Source organism: Lemur catta, chromosome 15 (assembly GCF_020740605.2).
Source record: "Lemur catta isolate mLemCat1 chromosome 15, mLemCat1.pri, whole genome shotgun sequence".
NCBI classification, from domain to species: Eukaryota; Metazoa; Chordata; class Mammalia; order Primates; family Lemuridae; genus Lemur; species Lemur catta.
Window position 1 is genome coordinate 25298267 of NC_059142.1, and position 25923 is coordinate 25324189.

The 25923-nt window shown below is 48.4% G+C and overlaps 3 protein-coding genes across 6 annotated transcripts in view; all 3 read right to left on the reverse strand.

Moving 5' to 3' along the window:
* Positions 1-2247: 2247 nt before the first annotated feature.
* MRM1 (mitochondrial rRNA methyltransferase 1) lies at positions 2248-7885 on the reverse strand. Its single transcript, XM_045525555.1, has 5 exons — positions 6591-7885; positions 6297-6390; positions 3395-3527; positions 3184-3303; positions 2248-2951 (listed from the first exon to the last, which is right to left on the reverse strand). Exons 1-5 carry the CDS (start codon positions 7139-7141, stop codon positions 2863-2865), a joined length of 987 nt encoding a protein of 328 aa, XP_045381511.1. The 5' UTR covers positions 7142-7885; the 3' UTR covers positions 2248-2862.
* A 410-nt stretch (positions 7886-8295) lies between these two features.
* On the reverse strand, positions 8296-16425 carry DHRS11 (dehydrogenase/reductase 11). The gene is made up of 7 exons (XM_045525556.1): positions 16126-16425; positions 13294-13503; positions 10852-10946; positions 10081-10210; positions 9328-9420; positions 9053-9118; positions 8296-8939 (listed from the first exon to the last, which is right to left on the reverse strand). The coding sequence occupies exons 1-7, from the start codon at positions 16270-16272 to the stop codon at positions 8898-8900; spliced, it is 783 nt and encodes a 260-aa protein (XP_045381512.1). The 5' UTR covers positions 16273-16425; the 3' UTR covers positions 8296-8897.
* A 2427-nt stretch (positions 16426-18852) lies between these two features.
* GGNBP2 (gametogenetin binding protein 2) overlaps positions 18853-25923 on the reverse strand; it is a 31535-nt gene continuing 24464 nt past the window's right edge. For 3 of the 4 annotated variants that reach the window (XM_045525568.1, XM_045525570.1, XM_045525569.1), the window contains 6 exons: positions 25453-25647; positions 22618-22765; positions 22140-22265; positions 21910-22058; positions 20776-21024; positions 18853-19495 (listed from right to left, as the gene is read on the reverse strand). In XM_045525568.1, the coding sequence (XP_045381524.1) occupies positions 19292-19495; positions 20776-21024; positions 21910-22058; positions 22140-22265; positions 22618-22765; positions 25453-25647 (1071 nt within the window). In that variant the 3' untranslated portion in view covers positions 18853-19291. The remainder of the gene's footprint in view (positions 19496-20775; positions 21025-21909; positions 22059-22139; positions 22266-22617; positions 22766-25452; positions 25648-25923) is intronic. The other variant, XM_045525571.1, reaches the window with a different exon arrangement.

Consider the following 25923-nt stretch of genomic DNA (forward strand, 5'->3'; position numbering starts at 1 on the left):
TTTCATCAAGTGTATCAGTCAGGTTTCTTCAGAGAAACAGAACCAATAGGGTATGTGTGTGTCTTAAAAGATTGCAAGGAATCGGCTCACATAATTATGGAGGTCGAAAAGTCACATCTGCAGGGTGAGTCAGCAAGCGTGATACCCGGGACAGCTGATTGTTTAGTTCCACTCTGGGTTTGGAGGCCTAAGAACCAGGAGAGCTAATGGTGTAGTCCCATCCAAAGGGCAGCGTGCTCAAGACCCAGGAAGAGCCTGTGTTTCAGTTCAGAGTCTGAGGGCAGGGCGAATTCTCTCATTCATGGGAGGTCAGCCTTTTGTTCTGTTCAGACCCTCAACTGATTAGATAAGCACCCCCCCCAATTAAGGGAGGGCAATCTGCTTTACTCAGTCTATCGATTTAAATGTTAATCTCTTCCAAAAACACCCTCATAGAAATGCCCAGAATAACGTTTGACCAAATATCTGGGCACTCCATGGCCTAGTCAAGTGGATACAAAAAAGTAGATATCACGTTCAAAGTTCAAAGTTTGTATTACTGTGTGTTAGTCTTGGGATGCACAGTTCTAGTTTACAGAACATTTTTTACTGATATTCTCATTTTATCCTTATAACTTCTCTGTTGAAGGGGGTAGATAGAGCTGGTATTAATGGCACGTCCCTGTTTTACAGATGAGGAGACTGAGAAGCCATCTAGGTAAGATGCCATGGAGCCAGGGCTGGAATGAGCATCTTCCAAAGAACCTTAGGGACAGAGGAAAGGTCACCCTGGCCCAAACTTCCAGGCACAAGCTCAAAACCACAGGTGTGAATGTGCTTCTTGGTGTGAATGTGAAGCAGTTTCTTGGGTGTGAGCCAGAGGCCCAAAGGCCAGTGGTTCTTCAACCTGGCTGCACAATGAGACCAACTGGGGAGCTTTACGAAACACCAACACCTGGCTCCTGCCCCAGAGATTCTGATTTAATTAGTCTGGTGCATCTGGAATATTAAAAAGTGTCCCCTTCCCTCTCGCCATGACTCTTAAGGCATAGCCATGGTTAAAAATCACTACACTGGACTCCTAGCCAAGAGGGCACCAGGGATAGGGGAGGCAGTGTGGTGTGGTCAGGGCTGACCCCTGCTGGCAGAGGTCAGAGCCGGTGTGGCAGTCAGGGACAGGATCTCAAGGCGGACACATGCTGGTGGTGATCATGGGAATTTACAAAGGGGTTTTGTCCTCTTTCTTGAGAGGAAAAACTTTGACTTTAAAAAGATCTTAGGCCCCTTCTAAAAAAATGCAAACGTTCTAAATCGGCATCACCATTAGAATTCTGAGCGACATCCATTCCAGATGGAATCCAGAGAAAAGGGAGTACTGTTTATTAAGCACCTACCACATGGGAGGCACTGAGTCCCCAGCGCCCTCTATACCCTCTCTGCAATCCAGAGAGGCAGGATTCTTTCCCTTTCGCCCAGAAGGGAGTGAGGCACAGGTGCGCAAGCAACTTGCCCAAGGTCACACAGCAGTCAGGATTCCAATTTAGGGGCTGCTCTCCTCCAAGTCCATGTTCCAGGACAGTGGTTCACAACCAGGGAGTAATCTGTCCGCCAGGGGCCATTTGACAATGTCTGGAGACATTTTTGGTTTTATAATTTGGGGTGGAGGGTACTATTGGCATCTAGTGGGTAGACGTCAGGGGTGCTGCTGAACATCCTCCAATGCACAGGACAGCTCTCATAGCAAAGACACGCTGGGCCCAAACGCCAGTAGTGTGGCCGTTGAGAGCCTCTGCTCTAGTGGTTCCCAGCCCTGGCTGTACTAGACCCACCTGTGGAATTGGAAAAGCCTGACGCCCACACCCATCATATCAGACCCTGTGGTGTCAGTGTTGGGGTTTTTTGAAGCTTGCCAAGTGGTTCCAATGTGCTGCCAAGACTGAGAAGCATTGTTCCACATTACTTACACTGGTGGCTTCCGCTCCACTTGTGGGGCCCTGGGGGAAGAGCACCAAATCTGTCTAGGCTGTACAATCAACAGGAAGCTTGTCCTTGGTCCCTCTCGTTAAGATGGATTGCCTGGTGAGTCCCGGGTGGGGGGTACTAGTGGGGTGGGAGGTGTTTGCTAATTTTCCCTTGCCTCTCCTGGGGCTGTAGCCAGGAGTCTCCTTCTGGTGGCTGCAGAAGCGTCCGGTAAACTGGGCCGAAGAGCGAGGCTGCCACCTAATGGACAAATCGACGGAATATCCCATTTATAGAGTGCTTACCGGGTACCGGATGATGTTTTATTTGATCCTAACAAACCTGTGAGGTAGGTGCAAACAAGGGTCTGAGGCACATAAAGATGAAGATGCGTGCTCAAGGCCCCACAGAGGGGCAGTATTTGAGCCTGGATTTGTGCCCAGTCTACCCTACACAAAGGCCCCAGGCCTCCCTCTACATTCTCACACTCACATTTGCCACAGGCAACAGCTGGTTCAAGAGGAACAGGACCCCCGGACTAGGCTGCCTGCTCCCCTCCCAATGTCTAGACTTGCCCTTGACTTCTAGGCAGGGCCCAGGCGGACAGACTCCCTCCATCCCAGCCTGTCCTGGAAATTAACAAACTAGCATCTCCCACCGCAGTTCCAACATCCAAACAGGAAACTGAACTTCCTCTCTGTTCTCCATCCCGAAGTCCCTGAACCCCCAAGACCATGGTCGATAAACAAGGACCTCAGTGCACACTCAGTGGAGACTCCCGCACACCGGAGCACGTGGATGTGTGTGCAACAGTCCCTACTCCAGCACATGCACATCGCAGATGGTCCGAGTCACTTCCCAGTTTGCCTTTTTCCCATCCTGAAGACAGTCCTGGATGCTGAGCCACTCTGTCTCAGACATGGCTCAAGTTCTTGGGGGTCTTGGAGAAGGTGCCTTCTCCCTCTCTGCAGGGAAACTCTTCCTCTGGCTGCATATGGAGTGAAGAAGAATTCCTGCACAGGCAGAGGACAAGGGAGGAGAGGACGGAGCCCCTGACACCTGCCAGGCACTCCCTCTTTTCATCCTCGACAGGATGTGTTTTCCCCATTTTGCACATAAAGCAACTGAGGCACAGAAAGGTTGAGCAACTTGCTTAGGATGAAACAGCTGGTAAACAGGATTAGAGAGAAGTGACACCTGCGTGATGAGAGGGTGAGAAGAAAAGGGAAGGGGGAGTAGACTCACCTGTAGCCACAGAGACGTTCAAAGAGTCGAGTCCAGGAGGCAGCTGGCGCCCAGGCAGGATGGTGAGGAGAAGCTGGCAGGAGGCCTGCACTTCCTGGGACAGACCAGAGCCCTCATTCCCTGCAGGGGCAGAGGGTTAGTGTCCTAGCCAGACACCCACATGCTTAGGAAGTGTCCATCTGAGCACAGAAAAGCAGGGACAGCTACCTACCCAGCACGAGGAGAGTAGGCCGGTCCCAGAGGAAATCCAAGCAACTAGTGATAGGGATCTCGGAGGACTGGGAGATCTCAGGCCTTGGGCCGCCCACTGTGCCAGCCACGAGCCAGCCCTGCTGGGCTTTGGCCTGAAAGGAGGAAGAAGAAATCATGTTCTAGCGCATCAAATCTCCATCAGAGTTCTGGCCAAGGAGGAGCCCAGCCTCCCCCATATACTAATCCACTCGCTCATACAGTCAGTTTAGTCAATAGTCATTAAGCACCCAGAACGGACCAGGCTCTGTCCCAGGCACTGGGGATAGGGTGGTGAACAAAACAAAACAGTCCGAAATGCCAGTCTTGTGCAAGAGTGGGTGGGGAAGGGCTCACCGAGGTGACATTTGAGTGCAGCCCTGCAGGAGATGAGGGAGCACTCTGCAGACATCTGGGGGAGGAAAATTCCAGGTGGAGAAATTAGCAAGCACAAAGGCCCAAAGGCAGGTGCTTACCTGGCATGTTTTAGGAACAGTAAGGTAACCTGCAGGAAGGCAGTTGTCAAGGAGACAGGAGAGGGAACGGTGGCCACGTAGGACCTCAAGGGCTACTGGAAGGACTTTGGCTTTTACTCTGAGAGAGATGAAAAGGCTTCAAAAGGGTTTGAGTAGAGAAGCAACATGGTCTGACTTCAACAGAATCACTCAGCCAGCCATGCTGAGAACCAAGAGCAGAAGTAAGGAGACCAGTTAGGTTTCTGCAGTAACACAGCCAAGAGATGATGGCAAGTTGGACCACAGTGGTAGCAGTGGAGATGGTGAGAAATGGTGAGAATATGCAAATAACTTCAATCAAGGATGATGCCAACATTTTTGGCCTCAACAACCAAAGGGATGGAGTTGCCATTAGTTGAGCTGGGTAAACCTCCAGAAGGAACACATGTTCAGTTTTGTTAACTTTGAAATGCTCACTAGACCGCAAAAAGGAACTGTGGAGTGGGCAACTAGATGAATGAATCTGGAGTTCAGAAGAAAGATCCAGGCTAGGATATACATTTGGAAGGCTATTCAAATATAGATGGTATTTAAAGCCATGAGACTAAATGAAACCAACAACAAATGAATATATACAGAAAAGAGACCCAAAGACTGAGACCTGGGAAATGCCAATGTTTGGGGGGAGGGGCAGGGGTTGAAGAGGAATCACCAAAGATGATGGCAAGAGAGGGCACAGTGAAGCAGGAGGAAAGCCAGGTGAAGAGTGTTTCCAGGAGGAAGGACTGATCACCTGTGCCAGATGCTGTGGGCAGGTCAAGTCAGAGGAGGACTGAGAACTGAGCCTTGGATGAAGCAATGTGGAGGACACTGGTGACCTTGATAAGGACTTTCAGTGTGGGAGGAGGGTCTGACTGGTGTGAGATCAAGAGAGAATGGGAGAATGCTTATTTGCATGCTGATGAGAGGGAAAGGGAAAAACCAATGAGGACAAAAATTACTAGAGCACAGTCTCTGAGTAGGCAGGAAGGGCTGGGTCCAGGGCAGACTCCTGCTTCTTCCACAGGAACTGGACAGAAAACAGACTCTCTGGGCCCAGATGCTGATGGGAGTACAGAGATGCAATCATTGGAGCTTAAGTAAGTGCCCTGCAGAATGTTTTTGTTTCTTTCAGGAGCTACCTATTTAGGGGCTGGAAGTGAGAAGAGGGAACCCCAACTCCCATCAGGGTTTGCCAGAGTTCCTCTGAAGAGGGCTCCCTACAAAAAGATAAAGCCAGAAAATGCTTCCAGACATATGCTTTTCAATCTAGTAGCCACTAGCTACATGTGGCTATTAAGCAATTGAAATGTGCCTAGTCCAAATTGAGACATGCCCCATGTAAAAATTTTTAAAACGAATGTAAAATATTCCATTAATCTTTAAAATGATTAGGTGGTGGCTCACGCCTGTAATCCCAGCACTTTGGGAGGCCAAGGCAGGAGGATCACTTGAGGTCAGGAGTTAGAGGCCAGCCTGAGCAACACAGTGAGACCTCATCTCTACAAAAATTTTTTTATAAAAGAAAATTAGCTGGCCATGGTGGTGTGTGCCTGTAGTCCCAGCTACTCAGGAGGCTGAGGCTGAGCCCACAAGATTGAGGGTGTAGTGAGCTAGTCTCTATTGAGACCTTGTCCCAAAAAACCCACAAAAGATTATATGTTGAAATGATAATATCTTGGATATTACTAGGTAAAATTTATTAAAATTAACTTCACCTGTTTCTTTTTAGTTTTCAATGTAGCTACTAGAAAATCTAAAATTACATATATGGCTCATATTATATTTTTATTGGGCAGCATTGTTCTAGGCACATTCCAGAACTCTCCCCCCCCCCCACTTAAGGGGGGAAATTTCTCACCACCCACCTGGGGGAGGGAGGAATGGTCAGAGGCCTGCCAAATGCGGGCCAATACTGACCCCTCGTGTCCAGCAAGGGAAGCACAGCTGAAGACAGACTCGAGGACCCAGAAAGGGGGTTTCCTAAGGTTTGCCGCTTCCTAGATATCAATGGCATAAGGTCTCCTTGTTAAAAGATTCTTTCAAGCTGTGCCCCTATTCGAGAAACCGAGGCCTCCTGTCCACCAGCTCCTCACAGCTGAACAAGCATTTACTGAAGACCTACTTAGTAGGCAATTGAGACACTGAAGTAGACTTAAGGGGCAAAGAGGTGTATGCCTGGGACAGGAGTGCAGTAAAGGGAATGACGCCAGGAAGTCTCTAACTTCAGATAGTGCTCCATCTGTGGTTTTAAAAACGGAGGCCCTTCCCTCTCCAGAGAAGGCAATGCCCACATGTCCCCTTCTCTCGTCTCATCAACTTCTGGCTGAGATCCCTTGAAGAGGCTAAGCAAAGCTCGTTTCTGCTCCTTCCCCTCTCACCCCTCATTACCTGTAAAAAACCGGCCAGGTCATCAGTGGAGAACACGTCCATCACCTCCATAGCCCCCGCGCTGGCCTTGCTGACTACTGGAGTGAGCGGGCAGCTGCAAAGTTTCCCCAGTCCCCGCATTAGGCTGGACAATCTCAAGCCCGGTGCCCTCCACTCCCCAGGCTCCCGAGGGTTAGGGGGTGAGAGTTCTGGCGATAGGGAAGCTCAGCTGAGGGATCACCCAAGGGTCAAGATGCTTAGGAACTCGGCTGCGCCTCCAAGTTGGTACACATGGAGAATAAGGGACATCCGTGCCTGTTTCTCCGGCTAGTGATGACCTTATCCACTCCGAGGAAGTGAGCGGAGCGCAGCACAGCTCCAAGATTCCGGGGATCCTGAAGCTCCTCGAGGACGAGCCACAGCTGCTGGGGGTCGTCGCCTGGGCTCGCCTCCCCGGCCTCAGTCCAGGGCCGGGGCCGCAGCGGGCTCACCTCCAAGCAGACGCCCTGGTGGACCTGGTAGCTGCACAGGGCGTCCAGTTTCTGCCGTCTGGGTCGCAGAACTGGAATGCCCTGCGCCTCGGCCGCCCGGAGCAGCTCGGCCCGCTCCCCCTGCAGCCCGGCCTTGCCGGCCTGGAGCAGGAGCCTGGCCACGCGGCGGCGGGAGGCCTGAAGTGCCAACAGACATGGGGACAGGCCAAACAGAAGCTCCAGCCGCTGCGTCGGCGGCAGGTCATCCAGCCGCAGACGGCTTAGCTCCTCCCCGCCAGGCCGCACCCCACGCCGCGCTGCTTGGGAGAAATGACGGGTGATGAAGTGACCGGAGCAGCACCGGGTCGCGCCCCTGAAGGTCGAGAGTAGTCCCATGATACACGCCCCGCCGGGGACTCGCCCCCTGCTCCCAGGCTCTCAACAAACGAGCGAAGGGGACCTGACGGCCGCCCTCACCCAGCCCCCGAGACAAGAACAAACAGAACAGCCCACACTACGAGCTCAGAGACTGCCCCAAACTGGACAGCCCAGCCACGACCGCCCCCGCCAGCCCACGTGGGCTTCTCCGCTTCCGCATTCAGGCGGCCCCGCCCCCTGCCCGGGACGCACCGCGCACGTCCGGCAGCCAGACTGTTCCCACAGCGCCCCCTGCAGGACTGGCTGAGCGGCCACCTCCAGCGCACCACGGCGGGCCGGAAGGCCGTGCTCAACGCTGAGCTGACCCTACTGCCGGCTCATCTTGGGCCCTCGGGGGACCTCATTCACCCACGCACCAGCAAAGGACACTTTAAGGGGTCGGGTTAGCCTTCCGGCTGAACCAATTCAGTCTTGGTGCCTCCCTCCTCACATCCAGGTTCGCGAGATCTTCTCCAGAAGCTTCTCCGTGTCAGACCCTCATCACCAGTCAGCAGGACCGCAACAGTAACTTCCTATCCCGTGGCTGATTCTCTTCCAAGTGACAGCTGTGAGCCTGTCGCGTCCCTGCTGACAAGCCAGCCGATGCCCTTGTCCCATAGGTAATAGCCAGACTCCTTTGCTCAGCACTCAGGTCCAGGAGCGAACACTTCCAAGCAGACACCCTAGCGGACCTAGCAGCTGCACGGAGTGTCCAGCTTCTGCCGTTTGGGCCACAGAGCTGGAATGTCCCGTGCCTCGGCTGCCCAAACAGCTCAGCCCACTCTCCCTGCAGCGCAGCCCTGCTGGCCTGGAGTAGTGATCCAGGCAGGAACTACCTTTCAACCCCACCTCGCTCCTGCACTTCAGCTCCGTGCTGTTCGCACAACACTGCACACTCTTCTGGTCCTCCCAGCCTTGCACACCCTGTTTTGTCTTCGCTTCATCTTTGGCAAACTCTTTCCCATTTTCAAGGCCCAACACAAAGCCACTCCTGCTACCTAAAGTAATCCACACTCCAGGAGTGATGCCCCCAATCCACCCACCTTCCCACTCACCAGGAAGAAATTCTGAGACACAACCATCCCTGATCATAGAGAAGGGGCAAGAATTGAAAGACACTCCTGAAGCCAAGGTAGGTTGGTTGCGATTTTTCTTTTTTAATCATCATTGTTAAATCCATTGGGAGCCAGACCCCGGTATTCTGCTGCCACAGTCAGACAGGAGTGATGACCCCACTGGGGGCCAAAAAGCCAAGATTGCGCTGGAGAGCTGGGAGGGAGGAAGGGCAGTGGGGGCAGTGGTGCAGGGATAGGCGGAAACCTGGAGCTCTGGATCACCCTTCAGACATAAGGGGAGGGCCTCTCTGCCACCCCAACCCTGAGGCAGAGTTGGGGTGCAAGAAGATAGGGGGAAGCCCCCCTTTTGGCCACAGCCCCTTTCCCAGGTCAAAGGGAAGAGACTGAGGAAAGCAGAACAAAGGCTGAGGAGCCCAAGAAAGGGACTAAGAACAAGAAGTAAAATAATCAGTAACAGCACCTACTTTCCCCAGCCCATTTTTCACATTTGCAATGGAATCAATTTGACAAGATTACATAAAAATCTCAAACAAATTTTCTAGCCTCTGGTGGGGGTGGGGACAGGAACTGGTATCCAGGGGTCCAGAAATCAACACCTAAAATCCAGAGGCAGGAGCCAAGCCGTGAGGGGTGGGGAGGGAAGGAGCTCCCTCCGTGCACTAGGTCACCTGCTCCGTGGGCCTCATCTGGATGTCTCCGATCTGCGGAAGGCACAAGGCTTGAGGCAGCCAGGACACTCTCCCCACCCCCTAAGGCCCCTTCTCTGCGGATGGTTGGGTTCCTCCAGGGGGTGGACAGTCAAGGCCAGACTCACCTGGACGTGTGGGGGGCTGCTGAGGACGTAGATAACAGTCTCGGCCACATCCTCGGGTTTGAGACACTGAGAGCACCAGGGGAAGGGGTTGAGACAAGGACAGAATGGACTCAAGTTCCCTCCCACTGTTGAGGTCCTCTCCAGCACCCACATTCCCACCCCAACCCTGTAGGAGGGTGACAAGGTGGCTAGAAGGGTGGAGTCTGAAGGTTAGGGTTCCCTCTGCCTTCACTGAGGGAGTCAGTGGCTTCACTAGGCCCAGAGGGAGGCCTCACCTTCATGTGTTCATAGAGGGCAGCTGCCTTCTCAGGGTCCTTGTCATGGAGCTTGAAGGCGAACTGTGTCTCCACCACACCTGGAGAGATGCTCTGGGCCAACAGAGAGGGCCTGCTCAGGGGCTGAGCTCTGCCAGGCCTTGGGGAGGTTGGGGGGAGAAGGGGGGAGGCCACAGAGCCCCAGCTTCACAGTGATGGCTGGACAGTGTCCAGCAACTGCCTCCTCCTTCCAAAACTGCCACTGGCTATTGTCACATGATACCTACCCTCCACAGAGCCTTTCCTGTGTGTCAGGTGAATGTTTCACAAAATGGTGTCCCTTAAAACCTCATAACCAGTAGGTATCATCATCTCCATTTTACGATGAGAAGACCGATGCTTGGAGAGGTTCAGTGACTTGGCCAAGGTCATGCGGCCTTTTAAGAGCCCAGAGTCCCGGTTTCCAGCCATTGTGCACCTGGTTTCCCACAATCCTTTGCTTTCCTCTAGTCTCACCCCACCATGTGCCCCTCAGATCAGCCCCCTCCCACTTCAAAGTCTAAGTCTGTCATTGGCTCCTGGATCGGTGAAATGAGGACACTCAAGGACAGAGCAGGGCCATGCAAGGAGCAGCAGAGCCCAGCAGATCTGTACCCAGTCCGCTCCTGGGAGCTCTACACACCACACCCTGGACACGGGCTTCCTGGGCAGTAAGGGTGGGCAGGGAGGGGCTGCGCCCACCCCATCCCCACCAGGGCTGGGCCACACCCTCACCGTGGCTCGGATGTGGGTCTGGGCCTCCCGAAGCTCCTGCCTCAGTCCCTCTGTCAGCGCAGTGACGGCATACTTGGTCGCGCTATAGAAATGGGCTGCAGAGTAGGGTAACACTCGGTGGCCAGACATGCTGGGTGGAAGGAGGGAAGGGGAAAGAAGAGAGAATGAAGCTCCACAGAGACCGGCAGTGCTGCCGGTGCAGGTCAACCCCACCGCCCAGATGCAGACAGGGAAGCCTCCTAAAGGGGACCTCTAGCGGCCATCCCACAGCCCACTCATCTAGCTTCAGTTACTCCAGCAGCTCCTGAAAACTCTCCTCTTCCTAGAAGTCGTCCCTGTGCTCCTGATCATGCAGAATGTCAAAAATTGCTCAACAGCATCTGTGTGTTTGTTCACTGATATGGCTCTACTAGGAGTCTCTGGGGGCAGAGAGAAGCCATGTCCCTTCTCAGACTCTGATGGCAGACACTGTGTAGTCTTTCTTTGTGCCCTGAGGTGGGGTTCATCCCAGGGCCTGAGGAATGAAGGCACTCAAGCCTAGAAGGGGTCCCGCGCTTCAGCTGCAGAGGGAAGGGGCTGAGCTGCCCATTCCAGACAACCAGGTGCTGGTAGTTGGCAACATATTCTTTCCTTCACCATTAATTGTGCTATTCGGGTATTAAATCCCTCTTTTACCACCAAGGAAACCGAGGCCAAATGAGCTGCAGCAGACCACCCAACATGGAGGGTGAGTGGTGACCTGAGCTCTATCCTTCAGCCACCTGCCCTCACCTATTGATGTTAATGATGTGCCCATCGTCCACATTCCGCTCCTTCATGGACTGGTAGGCTTCCCGTGTGCAGATGCTGAGGGCCAGCACGTTCACCTGCAGGCCAGGGAGGGCAATGGGTGTCTCCACTCGGGCCCAGCCGAGTAGGTGATGGAGCCACAGAGCACCGGGGTGGAGGCGATGGTGTGGCATTCCAAAACAGCGTCCAGGTCCTCCCAGAGACCAACAGGCCCAGGGCACCTTGCCTTCTATATTAGGTGCCCCTTTCCCTAAAGCTGCTACCCCTAGTTGACAGCAGAGGCAGCTCCTGTCCTGGATGACCCCCCAAGTTCCTGCAAACAGGAATGGAAGCCCCTCAAGCCCATCCCTGACCCAGGAGACTCTGTCTTGGTCATCTTCTCTGCAAACAGTAGAACCTGCAATTCTTTACGGAATCACCTCCATTTCTTCCCCAAATATAGTATCCTTCTATTCTCTGGGGCAGCATCCCTGGCCCTGCTTCTTCCTAAACAGCCTAAAATCCTTCCTAAAATGGCTTAAAAATCTCTCTCCTCAAGCACAGACCCTAGCCTCTCCCCACTTTCCTCAGCTCCTCTCTGCTCCTTTCCTGTCCTCTCCCTTGAGACTACAAGTGGAGAAGGGAAGGCCTGACCCTCCTTCCTTTCATGCCTTCCTTTCACCTGTGTTCCATCGACGAGACTAGGCACAGGGACTTTAAAGGGTGGGGTGACTGGCCACTCCCACTCCCTCTGGCAGGGGTGACCCCAAATCCCTACCCTCAGTGGGACAGGGGCCTGAAGAAGTATCTGCTATAAAGGGCCTGCCCAGACCCACCGATCAGCCTTACCCACGAGGACAAGCAGAGATAAAGCTTTCAGCAGGTCCTCCTGTCTCTCCTCTCGGGAAGAGAGAGAGCCAGCTGGGAGATTAGATGTGTCTCTTTATCGGGTGTCAGAGACAGGCACAAGGAACAGAACACCCTTGGTGTGAACCTGCCTCAGTGTTCACGGCAGTACGAAGAGATGGGTACAGGACACGGGAGGTGTTCAGCCCTGTTGCTTATCCTCTTAGCAATGTAGGTTTGTGGAGCAGAGAACTCAGCTCCCGAGGGCAGATGGTGGAGGATAAATAGATCCCCTGGGACCAGGTGAGTAAATCGCCCGGGTCTAGGGAGAAGATGCCTCATAGAACAATCCGAATATACTTAGATAATAATGTTCAAGCTGAACGGGGCCTCAGGGCTTTAATATAAGTCCCTCATTTTACAGACGGGCAAGTTGAGGTCCAGGTTGAGAGACCCACTTGCTCCAGGTGAGGACCGTGTCTCTGATCTTCCAGAAGGCTCTCTGACAGCAGGGACTTACTTCATTGTTCGTTGCTTCACTTCCAGGCCCAAGCATCTATGAGGTGCTAAATCTACTGCTAGCAGGTGTGAAAGGATTGTGGAGGAGGAAAGAAGCCCTGCATTTGCACACTGGCTTTCAACTTCACAGAATCCGTTCATACCCTGCTATCTCCCCATAATACAGTCCAGAAGTTGGAAATTCGTGTCCTAAAGGCTGTGTTTACCCTGTATGGGGTTTTAAAACATTTTAAATACCTTTGTAACAGGTATTGGAAAGTTTCATTCATACGATAAATATCTATGGAGTGCTTATGGGCTGGAGCTATACCAGAGAATAAAGCAGACAATCCTTGTCCTTGTGGAGCTGACATTTTAGTGAATGGGAGAGGTGCGGTGTCACATAAAAACACAGACTTGCCACTTCTCTCAAAAGAAGTCATGAGATCTGGCCACACAGCCCACACTGCAATCTCGCACCTATGCTGCGCTGGAGCAGTGGCCGCCTCTCCACGTGGCGTGTGCTCTCCCACACACTGCAGACCCCACCTGACCCACTCACTCCTTTGTGCACCCACCTGGCCCCAGGGGACATTGGAGTCTGTGACCCTCCCAGATATTGATGATATAGGTGTGTTCATCCCAATTAAATATGACATGACTGAAGCTCAAGGAAGGTAACTAAGGTGCCTGAAGTCACAGTTACTGGTGGGGCTGGGTGAGAACATCCCTTCTTGTCTCTGTTCCTTTCCTTCCCTAAGACCTTGTTCCCAAGCACCCAGCACAGTGCTGACACCTGGGAGACTTTCAGTAAGCTGCAGGGTTCTCCCCTACCAACCCTTCTTCCAACACAAGGAAATCAGTCTAGACTTTAAGAACTACCCCCGGGAACTCAAAGAAAAGAAGAGACGAAAAGATATGGCCATTGATCCACTCACTACCCCTCTGGTAGGGAGAGAAGCAAGGGAAGGGTCAAGATGCCCCAGGTGGGAACTGGAAGCTCCCTCTTCCTAGAGGTCCTATCCCCAGCGCCCTCTGGCTCCCGAACCCCTGGCTCCCCACTCTCCTCCCAAACCCTGACACCAGGCCTGGAGCTCTTACATCAAACATGGCCTTCCAACCGCTGGTGCTGCCTGAGAGCAGGCTGTCCGGCCGGGCCAAGCCGGCATTGTTGATGCAGATGTCCACACCGCTGTGCTGAGAACGGATAGCTGAGAACATGGAGAGGATGTCCTCCTCATTTGCCAGGTCACATCTGAAGGGGATCAAAGTCCCGGGGTAGCCTGCACTCTTACATTCCGCAGCCAGCTCCTATGGAACCCAACAGGGGTCTAACTGGGGTGAGCGCTCACTCACACGCCTCCCTACCCAGAGACGGACCCCTCCCCTATCATGGTTATACAACTCTCTCCTTTGGCAGCTGCCTTTCAGCCATATAGGTGCTGGGCTTGTCCCTGAAGCTTGTCCTCTTTGGTCAAAGTCCAGGGGAGGGAGCACTCCCTGAGTGCGGGAGGGGAACATTGAGATAAGTGGAGGAACCTCACGTATAAACTCAAGTCTTCAGTTCTAAGGGGGAGAAGGGGGCCGGGGTTGCTAGGAATGGAGTGCTGTCTCTTTTCTGCCTCTTCTCCAACAGAATCACCTCCTCTGCCCATAGGTGAGACGCATGCTTCTTCCACCAGTGCCGAGAGTCACCAAGCTGGCTACTCCAGGGCCTCGGTCCTGTTCTCCCCCATTGTCAACCAGTGCCTCCCAGAGGTGCTCATCTCTGAACTGGTCCCCTCCCCTCACAACTTGCAGCCAGTTGGCTCAGAGTCCCACACACACCTTTCAGCCCAAGTGTCATCATCCCCCCTCTCCCTACCTACAGGAGCTGTCAGGAGGTCAGGACAGATTCTCTCGCTGATCTCTGGTGCACCACCCTCCACCCCAAGGTTTCTCTGGAGACTATGGGGCAAGTCAGATGGCAGGTGACAGTGGCGACCCCCTGTGCACCTCCAAGGCCCTCAGCGCACTGAGGAGCCCTGAGAGAGAAAGACCTGAAAAAGCAGAGCCACTGCGAGGTGGCCGTGAGGGAAGCTGACATTCGGAAGCAGGAAGAAAGCAAGCTGTGTGGCCTTGGAGGCCAGTGGCCGGGCACCTGAGCCTTGTGAAGGTGACTGTGTACATGTGTGAGAGGGGGAGGGGGTGCAGGATGCCCTAGAGGAAGGCCAGTTTGGCCAGCTGCCCTGGCCTGGAGCCCCTTCCTCCTCCCAAGCCAAGCAAGGAATAAAGGGCCAGATCAGGTGACCCAGGAAATTCTTTTCTGCTTTAACTTTCTGTGAGTTCAAAAGGTATAGTCCTCTGGGACTCAAACCTCCCCTTCACCCAATTTTACCTACTTACAACCACTCCAGGAAATAGGGTTTCTCTCTGTGGGAAGCCAGAACCTAAACTTTGAGCAATGAATCAATCAATCAAAGTAGACTGTGGGCAAGGAAGCCTGGAATTCTCCCCTCCCCTCTTGTTCCTCCTCCAGACTCAAAATCCTCTGCAGGAAAGCCAGAAGGGAGGGACTGAGAAGATATTTCTCCCTGTCATTGCCTTCTCATTGCCCCATGTGTGCCACCTGGACCATCTCCCTACGTACCCTCGAAAATGACCTGAAATCATGTCAGTCCCCTCACAGCAGAGGTGCTCTCCTCCCATGACATGGAGTCATGCTGGGACTGAGTGACCAGCCTGGGGATCCCCTTGAGGCTCAGGGCCCTTACTGGCTGGAGGGGGGCGGGGGAGCAGGACGAGAAGGCCAAAAGTGGCTTCACAATTAAGGAATCCAGTTGTCCAACCTCTGCCTGACCCTCTAGGCTCTAAGGCTGGGGCTGGGCCCTGAGCTCCTCAGAACAGGAGAAAGGGAGGGGCAGAGTGGGGCGATGGTGGAGCCAGGTGACCTTGGGATTATCTGGGAGGTTATAAAGTGTACCTTTGGTCAGCAGCAGGGGAGGGGACAGTCCTCCTTCCGTACACCTTCTCCCTCCGCCCCCACCCAAGGCCTGCTTAGCCTTTCCCTGCCAGGGGACTTTGAGCGATGTGGAGACACAGCCCTGCAGCTAAGCACCAGCCCAGACCCAGGGAGTGATCTTTCCAGGGCTAATCTGGAGATAACCTATGGCAGAAATTTCTCCCTCAACTCCTCCCTCCCTGCTCCAAAATGGCCAACTTTATTTCATTTTTCTTTGTGCTCTTTTTGCTCACAACTCTAGGGGCTTCCAACCTCATGTCAAGAGAAAAATAAAGAGTTCCAGGTCCCCCCAGGATTTACATGTTCAATGCCCTGTATCACTTCCTCAGTCTCACCTGGGAGAATGAACTGGAAAAAGGTGTACCAATGAATATTCCATTCATCCCTCATGCCCACTGGGACAAGGGGCTGGGGCTCTTCAGTCAAGCTCCACTCCCACCCTAAGTCCTCCAGTCCTGGGTCAAAAGTTCAAAACTTCTGGCTCTTGTTCATTTGGTTGGCCAACCACTCTGCCTGGTGTGGCGGGTGAGTTCTGGGGACCAGAAGAAGCAATCCAGTAGCCAGCTTAGCCACTGGGGCGAAAAAGCCTTCTTTCCTGCTCCCTGGCTGCCTGGCTGACCCCTGATCTCTGTTCCCCTTTTCTAAGGCCAATATGCAGGACAGACGCGGGCGGCGGGCGGGGAGATGCCGGAGCCGGCGACTTGGCACGCTGAAGCCAGCGCTGTCAGGAGAAAATGGCTCCTTAAACGGTGGGACTTAAAGCGAAGGTACAAGGCTGCCCTGACGGATCCAAGGGGCCTGCCCTACCGGAGCCCGTTGCAAATGGCCCTGGTGCGGCGGGCAGGCGAGGGCATGCCCCCTCCCCCACCCGGAGCTCCACGGCGCGGAAACGACACCTCCCAGAGCGCCCCCGCAACCCGGACTGGCCTCACCTCGATGTTGCCCACGGTGCGGGCACAACCCACCACCTTCAGTCCGTGCTGGACCAGGGCCCGGGCCACGGACGCGCCGATGCCTCCCGAAGCTCCCGTCACCAGTGCCACCCGGTCACGCCAGCGCTCCATGCCGGCCCTGGCCATGGTCCCGAGCCGCCCGCCCACTTCGCTTGGCGAGCCCGGCACTTGGATCGCGGAGCTCCGCCCCGGGCCGCCGAAGCTCCGCCGCTCTCTCGTGTCTGCCGGGGCAGCAGCCGCTGACCTCGGGGTAGAACCCGAGCCGCGCCTCTACCCACCCCCATCCTGGCCCGCCTCCAGCCGGGGCTCCGCCCTCCGGTCGTTGGCGCTCGGCCACATCCAGCCAAAGGACAGCCGCAGCCTGGCCGCCCCGCCCTCTGCGCCCGCCCCTCCCCCGGCGCGGGGAAACCGTACCTCCCGCGGTGCCAGCGGGCGCGGGAGGGTCCTGGCAGCTTGTGGTCCTACTTGCCCGGTGAGCTCTTCCCTTTGGCGCAGGGAAACCTAGGTTTAGCGGGGGGCTTGCTGCAGTCCCGAGGACGCACATACTCAAGAGTCCTGCTTAGTGCCCCTTTCCTATCACTGACCCCTAAGGCCAGGATGGGTAATTAATAGCACGTCAGGCGACTCCAACGCCCTCCCAAACCAGCCAGTGGCTGACGGGTCCGATTCAGCTCAGAAAAGGCCCAGTATCTCTGCCATCTACACTGGGTGACCTTGGAAAGAACTCTTATTCACCTTACCTGATCCCCTGGCCTTACTAGCCAAGGAGAACTGAAATGGTTAAAAATGGAAACATTCCCAGTATGCCTGTAGTGGGGGATTCTGTTCCTAAATGGCCCAACTCTTTCCAACTGTCCTAGTCCCCCAACCCCACCCAATTGTAGCAAATGTATCACAATGCGTACCAAAGATTAAAGCAATAGCTAACATTTATTGAGTTCTTAGGAGGTGGCAGGCACTTGTAAGCACTTTGATCTTCACAACCACCCTATGTGTACATATTAATATCTTCATTTTAAAGATGAGTGTACTGAAACAGAAAGGGGTGAAACATGGGTTTAGACCACAGACAGTCCAGTGTTAGGCCAGGGATGTGCTGCTGAACTGTTTTCACTGCATTCTCCCTTACTGGGCTGTTGGTTTTGTTCAGAATACAGCTCACTTCACTCTGAGGGTGTTCCATCAGTGCTGAAAACTGCCTCATTTCTGTAATCTCAATATAGCCATCCTTCCAAAGTAAAAGCATCTTTGAATAGCCACTGGATTCCCACCCAGAAAGTAATGAAGTAGTGAATGTGGCTGGTTTCTGGCTCCAAGGGCAAAGTGCAAATCAAAATCAGCCCTTGCTTTTAGGGATTCCCAAAAGAACACCTGACTATAATGGTGGTGAAGAGGGGCTACAATAGCCTCAGAGCCAAGGGCTATAGAAGCCCATAGTCATTTTTTATGGATTACGAGATGAAAGCATAAGGTCAGAGAGGAATCGCGACTCACTGAATCGTGACTCATTTTACCTGTTCCAATTCCACTTAGATTTGAGAGACAACTAAGGAGGTGGATCAAAGAAATGGCATCAAATACAAAAATTAAATCTCACTAAACTTCTGTTGTTGCCCAACTGAAATGTGATTAGAAATTTAACAGAAAGCCCATAAAATTCAGTTCATCCCCACTGTACAGAGGTATTGACTGTCTTACCAGTTTGCTGCCCCCCAAGTATTATAAACATGCAGACACAAAGCTCTAAGCACATGTGTTTATTGAGCTATTTGATTTGACTTTTTATTTTTTAATTTTTTTTGGAAGGGAAGGGAAGGAAGGGAATGATTTGACTTTTTAAATGGCAGCAAAATGCAACTCCTGGGGGGAATCTCTCTCCAATACTCATACCCTGTGAAAGCAGTACAACTGTAAGGCCACACTGACTTTATTGTCGGAAACCAGATAAGGCTGAACATGCATTTATATGGACCACAATGTGGTTATTAGCTCTCAGTGCAGCCTTCTGAGCTATCTCACATGCTGAGTAATTACTTATCAGGCATCCCTTGGTTGAAATTCTGCCAAGTTTTTTTTTTTTTGAGATGGACTCTTGCTGTCACCTGGGTTAGAATGCCATGGCATCAGCCTAGCTCACAGCAACCTCAAACTCCTGGGCTCAAGCAATTCACCTGCCTCAGCCTCCCAAGAAGCTAGGATTACAGGCATGCGCCACCATGCCCAGCTAATATTTTCTATTTTTAGTAGAAACAGGGTCTTGCTCTTGCTCAGGCTGGTCTCAAACTCCTTACCTCAAGTGATCCTCCCGCCTCAGCCTCCCAGAGTGCTAGGATTACAGGCATGAGCCAGTGCACCCAGCCCTGCCAAGTTGTTTTCATTCTTCTAGGTCAGCATGAACCTCTGAATTTCACAGGTGTGTTATGTATTAGGGAACTTTTAATAATAGCAATTAATGTCTCACAAGGAAGTAAGATGCTAGCTAGTATTTAAAGGTATCGCAGCAGATTTATTCTTTCAAAACAAAAGACTGGAAACTGCTTTCCTCGGTTGTCAACTCCCATCGAGGGAAGAATTCTGTCTTCAACAATCTGCATCTCTACCCTCACCAGCTCTTCATCTTCTCTAACATCACTAACCAAGTACCAAGTCCACACATGGCAAATAGTAAAGTACTCCCACACAGTAAGTAGAAACATGTACACCAAATTTTACTGTGCGTATTAATAAATATTCTTTATTTTAAATTTTGCACATTGCGCTTTAACATTACATCCAAACATTTCGCAAGTGGATGTCTACTTTGTAAAACCATATATTCAGCTCATTGTCATTTCTGTACAGAAGTATAAGTACAACATTACTTTTGCCACTAAGTTGCTTTAGTAAGTCTCACAGGAAGAGAAACATTTAATGAAAAGAGATGGCTTAAATCATATGGCAGGCCTGCGCAGCCACGCAACTAAAGACACAAGCCTGAAGAAAGAACAAACTAATGAGGATACCTCCACCGTCTCCCAAAACAAGAAAGAATCACATTGATTTAAGATAAAATTTTGCCATAAGTCACTAAATTAAGAGTTTTTTGAAAGAGAAGGCGAGTAGTCATCTTGAGTGTTTCACTGAAAGACAGAGCTATTTTATTTATTTAATTTGCTCCGGCCGTTGTCAACCAGCCACTACATATGGGCCTCTTGTGATCATTTAAGCGGCAGTATTTATTAAATTTCTCCTTCAGATGCTGTCGATATTGTTCTCTATTGCTGTAGAAGGACTGGTTATTAGCCATAAATGACTGTATTTCATCTTGTGAGATAAAGATTTCCTCATCTGAAGTACATTCAGACTCATCCTGCAAATTAAAGCAGTAGTTAAGGCTATGACTTAAATTTAAAATGCAAAATGCTATACTGATGGGGGAGGTCAGCTAAAAATTAAAGCAGTCTAGCTTTTTAGTTTCAATTCAGTCACATAAAGCCTTTAATTAGAGTGTTTACAGAATAAGCACCATGTCAGTCTGTCTTAGAAAGTAATAAGTGAGAATAAAATCCAACTCGGGTTAAAACTCTGAATCTCTAATTTATCCTAGAACCTATGAGGCTAGCAGACTACCACAATACCTTTGTCTTTAAAAAATGAGTAGAGATGGTTACACCTAGTTACCAAATTTTAAATGACCAGACGACTTATCTCTAGATGATCCTATGTTGAAACTTTTATCTCTACAAACTAAGTAAAAGATAACCCTTTTTTACTTAAGCAGTAAGTTACGCAGCAACACCATTAAACTCTATGACCATTAAAAACAAAAACAACTAGTGTTCCAAAGGATTTGGTTCCATTAAGACCCTAAGTCCTGAGGAAAAGACACCACTCACTTCCCTCCTCCAAGTGCTACCACACACGCTATGTACTGGGTTACTTGAAATAAGGTATAATTCATCTGAAGTCTCAGGAATTGGAGTCATTTATAAAAGATTTTCCAAGCTCAGTTATGCTTTTATCCTACGTGACACCTAAAGAAGTAATCTGGAGAGCAGACTCTAGTTCAGATTCCATATTCTTTTCTGGTCAGGGAGGCTGGCCACCATAAATTGCCACTCAGAAAGTCAGTTTCCTCATAATAACCCTCTTCAAGGAGGCAGACTCCTGGACATAATGCTATCTCTATCCCTTTCTCCCAACTATAGACAGTCCCAGTTTAAAATGGTCTGACTTATGATTTTTCAACTTTACAATGGGTTTATTGGGATGTAATTCACAAGTTGAGCATCTGGACTTACAATGGTTTGACGTATGATTTTTCAACTTTACAATAGGTTTACTGAGGTATTAAATGTATTTTCAACTTGGTATTTTCGACTTACAATGGGTTTATCGGCATGTAGCCCTACAAGTCGAGGAACACCTGTAATTTCTTCTACTGAGGCAACGCAGGACAAGGAAATGTGCTCCAGAGCAGTTGTATAAACCATGAGTGGAAGAGCGGAGATGAAGTCCCCAAAGAATAATGAAATGCTACCCTTAATTTCTTAGAAACCTCTTTACCCACCTTAAACCTTCAAATACCATCCCCTCCCACATCTACCCTATGCGGCAACAGTTATCTACAAGACCTCGTGGATTACTTACAAGGAGTTCAACTAAGCTCTTGGCACCTTTTCCAGAATCAGGACCAAATGATGTTTCTGTAGGTTCTGCAAACTGTGGTACATTTTTCCTATGCTCAAACCATGGCAGTTGCTGCCCACCCTTTTCAGAACTGCAACAGCTTTCAGCATGTGCATCTTTGGTCTTGTCGCGGTGAAAAACTGTGTGCACGGTATTTCCTGAGGTCTCACGATTACCTGGATCTGTAATACAGCTTCCAAGCTTTTGGATCTGAAACCACAGCAAAGGATTTCCCAAGTAAAAAGGTAGGGAATAATAGCAATTATCCTTTAAAGGAAAAAATGTTCTGCCAAGAGTGTTAAACCTTTAGAAGGAATACCGAATAATAGCAGCTGGCATTTACTAGGCACTAACTATGTACCAGACACTATGCTAACCTGCCAATATACTCTCACTTCATCTTCATAGAACCTAATATCATGGGAACTATTATCCCCACTTTACAAATGGGAAACTAGGATTAAATAAATTGCTTGATTATATAACTAATAAGTTAAAAAGTATTATGAAAACAATGAATTGGATTTACGACTCACATGGACTGTTGGACAAATGACCAAATCTCTCTCTCTCTCTCACACACACACCACTCTCACAAGACAAGCAACCAATGGAACTGCATAAAGTGCTCACTCTAAAAAAAGTGGCCGGGCGCGGTGGCTCACGCCTGTAATCCTAGCACTCTGGGAGGCCGAGGCGGGTGGATCGCTCGAGGTCAGGAGTTCGAGACCAGCTTGAGCAAGAGCGAGACCCCGTCTCTACTAAAAAAATAGAAAGAAATTATCTGGCCAACTAAAATATATATAGCAAAAATTAGCCGGGCATGGTGGCGCATGCCTGTAGTCCCAGCTACTCGGGAGGCTGAGGCAGTAGGATCGCTTAAGCCCAGGAGTTTGAGGTTGCTGTGAGCTAGGCTGATGCCACGGCACTCACTCTAGCCCAGGCAAAAAAGTGAGACACTGTCTCCAAAAAAAAAAAAAAATAAAATAAAAAAAGTAAATCCTAGCAGCTAAGCTGCACATATGCCACTCCAAGGAAAATGGGTTGTTCTCCCTTCTCCCTCCTAAACCATAGCAAAGGTTTAATGACACTTACGTGTTCATCACATTTCAACATCTTGCTTTTCTTTTTCTTCTTTTTATTTTTTCCTTTTGTGTTGTTCTCTTCGGAATTTGCCCAACATTCAACACAACTATCACCATCATCCTCTTTGTCTTCACAGTGATGAACACAGGAGTCATCACCTGCAGAAATCAATAATCCTTATTTATGCTCTTAAATCGACCATATAGTATACATAATTGGGAAGCTTAATCTGAACGTACCATGTTCATCATGATTACAAATGCCTTCAGTGCAGGCAACATCCGAACCTTCCCGAGAACCTGTTTCACTCCCTTCCATGCTAGATGAATATCCACAATCACTACCATTACAGTGTGGAGATAAGCCTGAGAATAAGTCAAGTAAGAGTTACAATTAACATACCAATAAATATATGAATACAAAGAATGAACCAACTGGGGACCACAGAAAAATTTCAAAACTGATGTCCTATGAAAGTAGAAAGTAAATTAAATAATGAAAATTCAATTAGGGATTTATAGTTTTTTGTTTCTGTTAAACAATAAGTCAAAGAATATAAAGAGACAGGAAACATTTACATTAAATATTTGACTGAACTACATGATATTCTTGGGGCTATAAAGTAGTTTTAAAATTCTAGATCCAGAATCGCCAAAAAGCTCCTATATTAAAAGAAAGAATAGACTTACCAGTTAATTTTAAAAAGAAGTTACTTACCTTTCTTTATTTTAGGGGACCCCAAAAGATTGCCACTGCTAGGACAGGTACATGATGTATTTTCATTGGTAACAATTACTTCTACGCAACTATTACCATCTTCAGTGCTGCCACAGGCTTTGCAGCTATTTTCTATGAAGTCTGTTTCCTGTAACCATCAACATTAAGAGACAGTAAAAAGCTTTACCTGCATAATGGCTACATTTCAATTTCCTTAACTTTAACTAATTAGACAGGAGTTGTGAGGTTAACAATTGAAAAGACAATTTTCATGAAAAATCAATTTACTTCAGGACCGTGAACCAACTAAAATCAAGAGTTAATGTTATCAGGCAAGTCTAGGAGAGCAGTTCTCAAAGTGTGGGTCTACTGACCCTGTGGGGTTCACTAGGTCAAAACTATTTTCATGAAATACTAAGATGCTGTTTACCTTTTTCAATGTATTAACACTTAACACTAATAGTACAAAAGCAATGATGGGTAAAGTTGATGATGCCGCAGCAGAAATCAAGAAATGGAAACAAAAGCATATATTAACAGTTGTATTCTTCAACTGTCAAGCACTCTTAGCAAAAATAAAAGGACATTTCACTTAAAGAATGTCTTTGCTTAAGTGGTAAAAATATTAATCTTATTAGATATAAACCATGATATCTAATAAATTTTTAATAGTCTACGTGACTATTTTGGTATGCATTTCTGTTGCATACCAAAGTACAATGGCTGTCTCAAGGAAAAGTACTTGTGCAACTTTTTGAGTTGTAAGCTGAACTAGTTGTTTTTTTCCTGGAACGTCAACTTCAATGAAAGAATGGACTGAGAACAAACTATGGTTATTCAGACTTGATTATTTAGTAGGCATTTTCTCAAAAATATTAATAAATGAAGTCAGCCTGTCACTTCAAGGGCAACAATGGACAGTATTTGTTGTCAACGATAAAATTCAAACTTTGAAACAACAATCAGAATTTTGAAACCTTGCAACCAGCATTGTGAACTTAAAGCTTCTGAATACTTAGACTTTTCTGATCTGCATAACTCAGTGAACCAGTATCTTTCACATGAATTCCAATGCATGATGTCACAAAATCATGCATAAGTAAAAGATCTATTCAAAGAGCAATATAGTCCAATGGATTTTAATTTAACAGAGAGTATGAAAAGGTCATTGATAAAGTGTCAGATTCCATGTTGCAACTATCTTTCAGAAACTACTTACTACTGGTCAAGTTGTAGTATCAAAGAAGAATATCCACAACTATCTGAAAGGTTTATATTAAAATACTCGCTTTTCCTACTGGACTTTCTTCATATGCTTCAACCAAGCCAACAAACAGAAAACAGGTCGAATGTGGAAGCAGATATAAGAATCCAGCTGATTCCTTTTAAGTACAAACTTGAAAGATATTTGTAAAAAATATAAAATAATACTGTTCTCATTCTCATTTTGTTTCGGAAAAGTTATTTTTCAAAAACTATTTAGTTAACTTATAATACGCTTATTATTTTTGAATGAATAATTTTAAATGTCTTTTAATTTTTAATACAGTAAATACTGATAAATATAATCCACATAAACAAAAGATCACTGGGCACCTTAATTTGTAAGAATGTAAAGGATCCTGAGACCAGAAAGTTGAGAACTGCTCTAGGTCAAACACAAGAGGTAACTTTCATATTCTAACTTTGATCTAATAGCACACTAAAGCCAGATAAAAAGAGAACCATCCAACATTGTTTTTATAAAACAAATACATGACATTAAAAATTCTGACTTATGGCCAGACATGGTGGCTCATGCCTGTAATCCTAGCACTCTGGGAGGCCAAGGAAGGAGAATCACTTGAGGCCATGAGTTTGAGACCAGCCTGAGCAACGAACGTAGTGAGACCCTATCTCTACAAAAAATAAATAAATACAAATTTTAAAAAATGTTTTTAAAAATTAAAAACAAGTAAATAAAAAATTTCTGGCCGAGGCAGGAGGCTCACTTAAGGCCAGGAATTCAAGACCAGATGGAGCAAGAACAGGGCAAGACCTGTCTCTACAAAAATTAAAAAAGTAGCTGGGTGTGATGGTGCACACCAGTAGTCCCAGCTACTCGGGTGGCTGAGGCAGGAGAATCACTTGAGCCCAGGAGTTGGAGGTTGCAGTGAGCTATGATGATGCTACTGTACTCTAGTCCAGCAAAAGAATGAGACTCTGTCTCAAAAAAAAAAAAAGAGAGAGAAAGAAAAAGAAAAAAAAAATCATGCCTTATATAGACTGTAGTAGGATAGAAGCCAATATACAAACTGCATGAGCTCACATCTGGAAAAGCATAGTAAAATGTCCAAATCTAGCAAAAGGCAATACAGTCAGCCCTCTTTAAATTTATGGGTTTCAAATCCATAGATTCAACCAACCAAGGATCAAAAATATTTGGAAAAAAAGTTGCATCTGTACTGAATACATACAGACTTTGTTCCTTGTCATTATTCCCTAAATACAGTGTAACTATTTACATAGCATTTACATTGTATACAGTATTACCAGTAATCTAGAGATGATGTAAAGCTACCTTCACAATTGACTGTAGAAAAATAAAAAAATAAAAAAAGATAAGAATAAAAAAAGGAAAAAAGAAAAAAAAGAGATGATGCAAAGCATATAGGAGGATGTTCATAGATTATATGCAAATATTATACCAATTTATATCAGAGACTTGAGCATCTGCAGATTTTGATACCTGTAGGAGGTCCTAGAACCAATCCCCCAGAGATAAACAAGGGACAATTGTACTTCTATCTAAAAACAATACCTATACACTTATGAGTTGATACTAAGAAATACTACCTTCTCTTGGCTTACTTCCTTTTCATCTGCTGTTTGTAAAGGAGTAGGAATATCACACACACACTTATTTTTTCGTCTATTCTTCCGTTTTTGGCGTTTCTTTTCTTGCTTGAGTTCTCTTACACGTTCCTCTTCTGAAAATTCTTCACAAAGTTGTTCCAGTCGGCTAATACCCTGTACTTTTTCCACGGTCATCTAATATAATAACAAAATTGAGAGTAAATGTTGGCCAGAACTTCCTTTATTTTCAATGGAAATTCTCATTTGTTAAATTTAAATATCATACATACCGAACTAGTATTTCATGCTGCAATTTTGCTAGATAGTCCCTATAAAGAATCTTAAGTTTTAATATCTTAAATGATGACAGAGTCTTAAAAATCTTTTCAAGAAGTCTATATACAATTAAACCCTATGAGAAAGGCATACTTACACACATTCCTAATCCAAATCAGCAAGATTCTAGTTTCA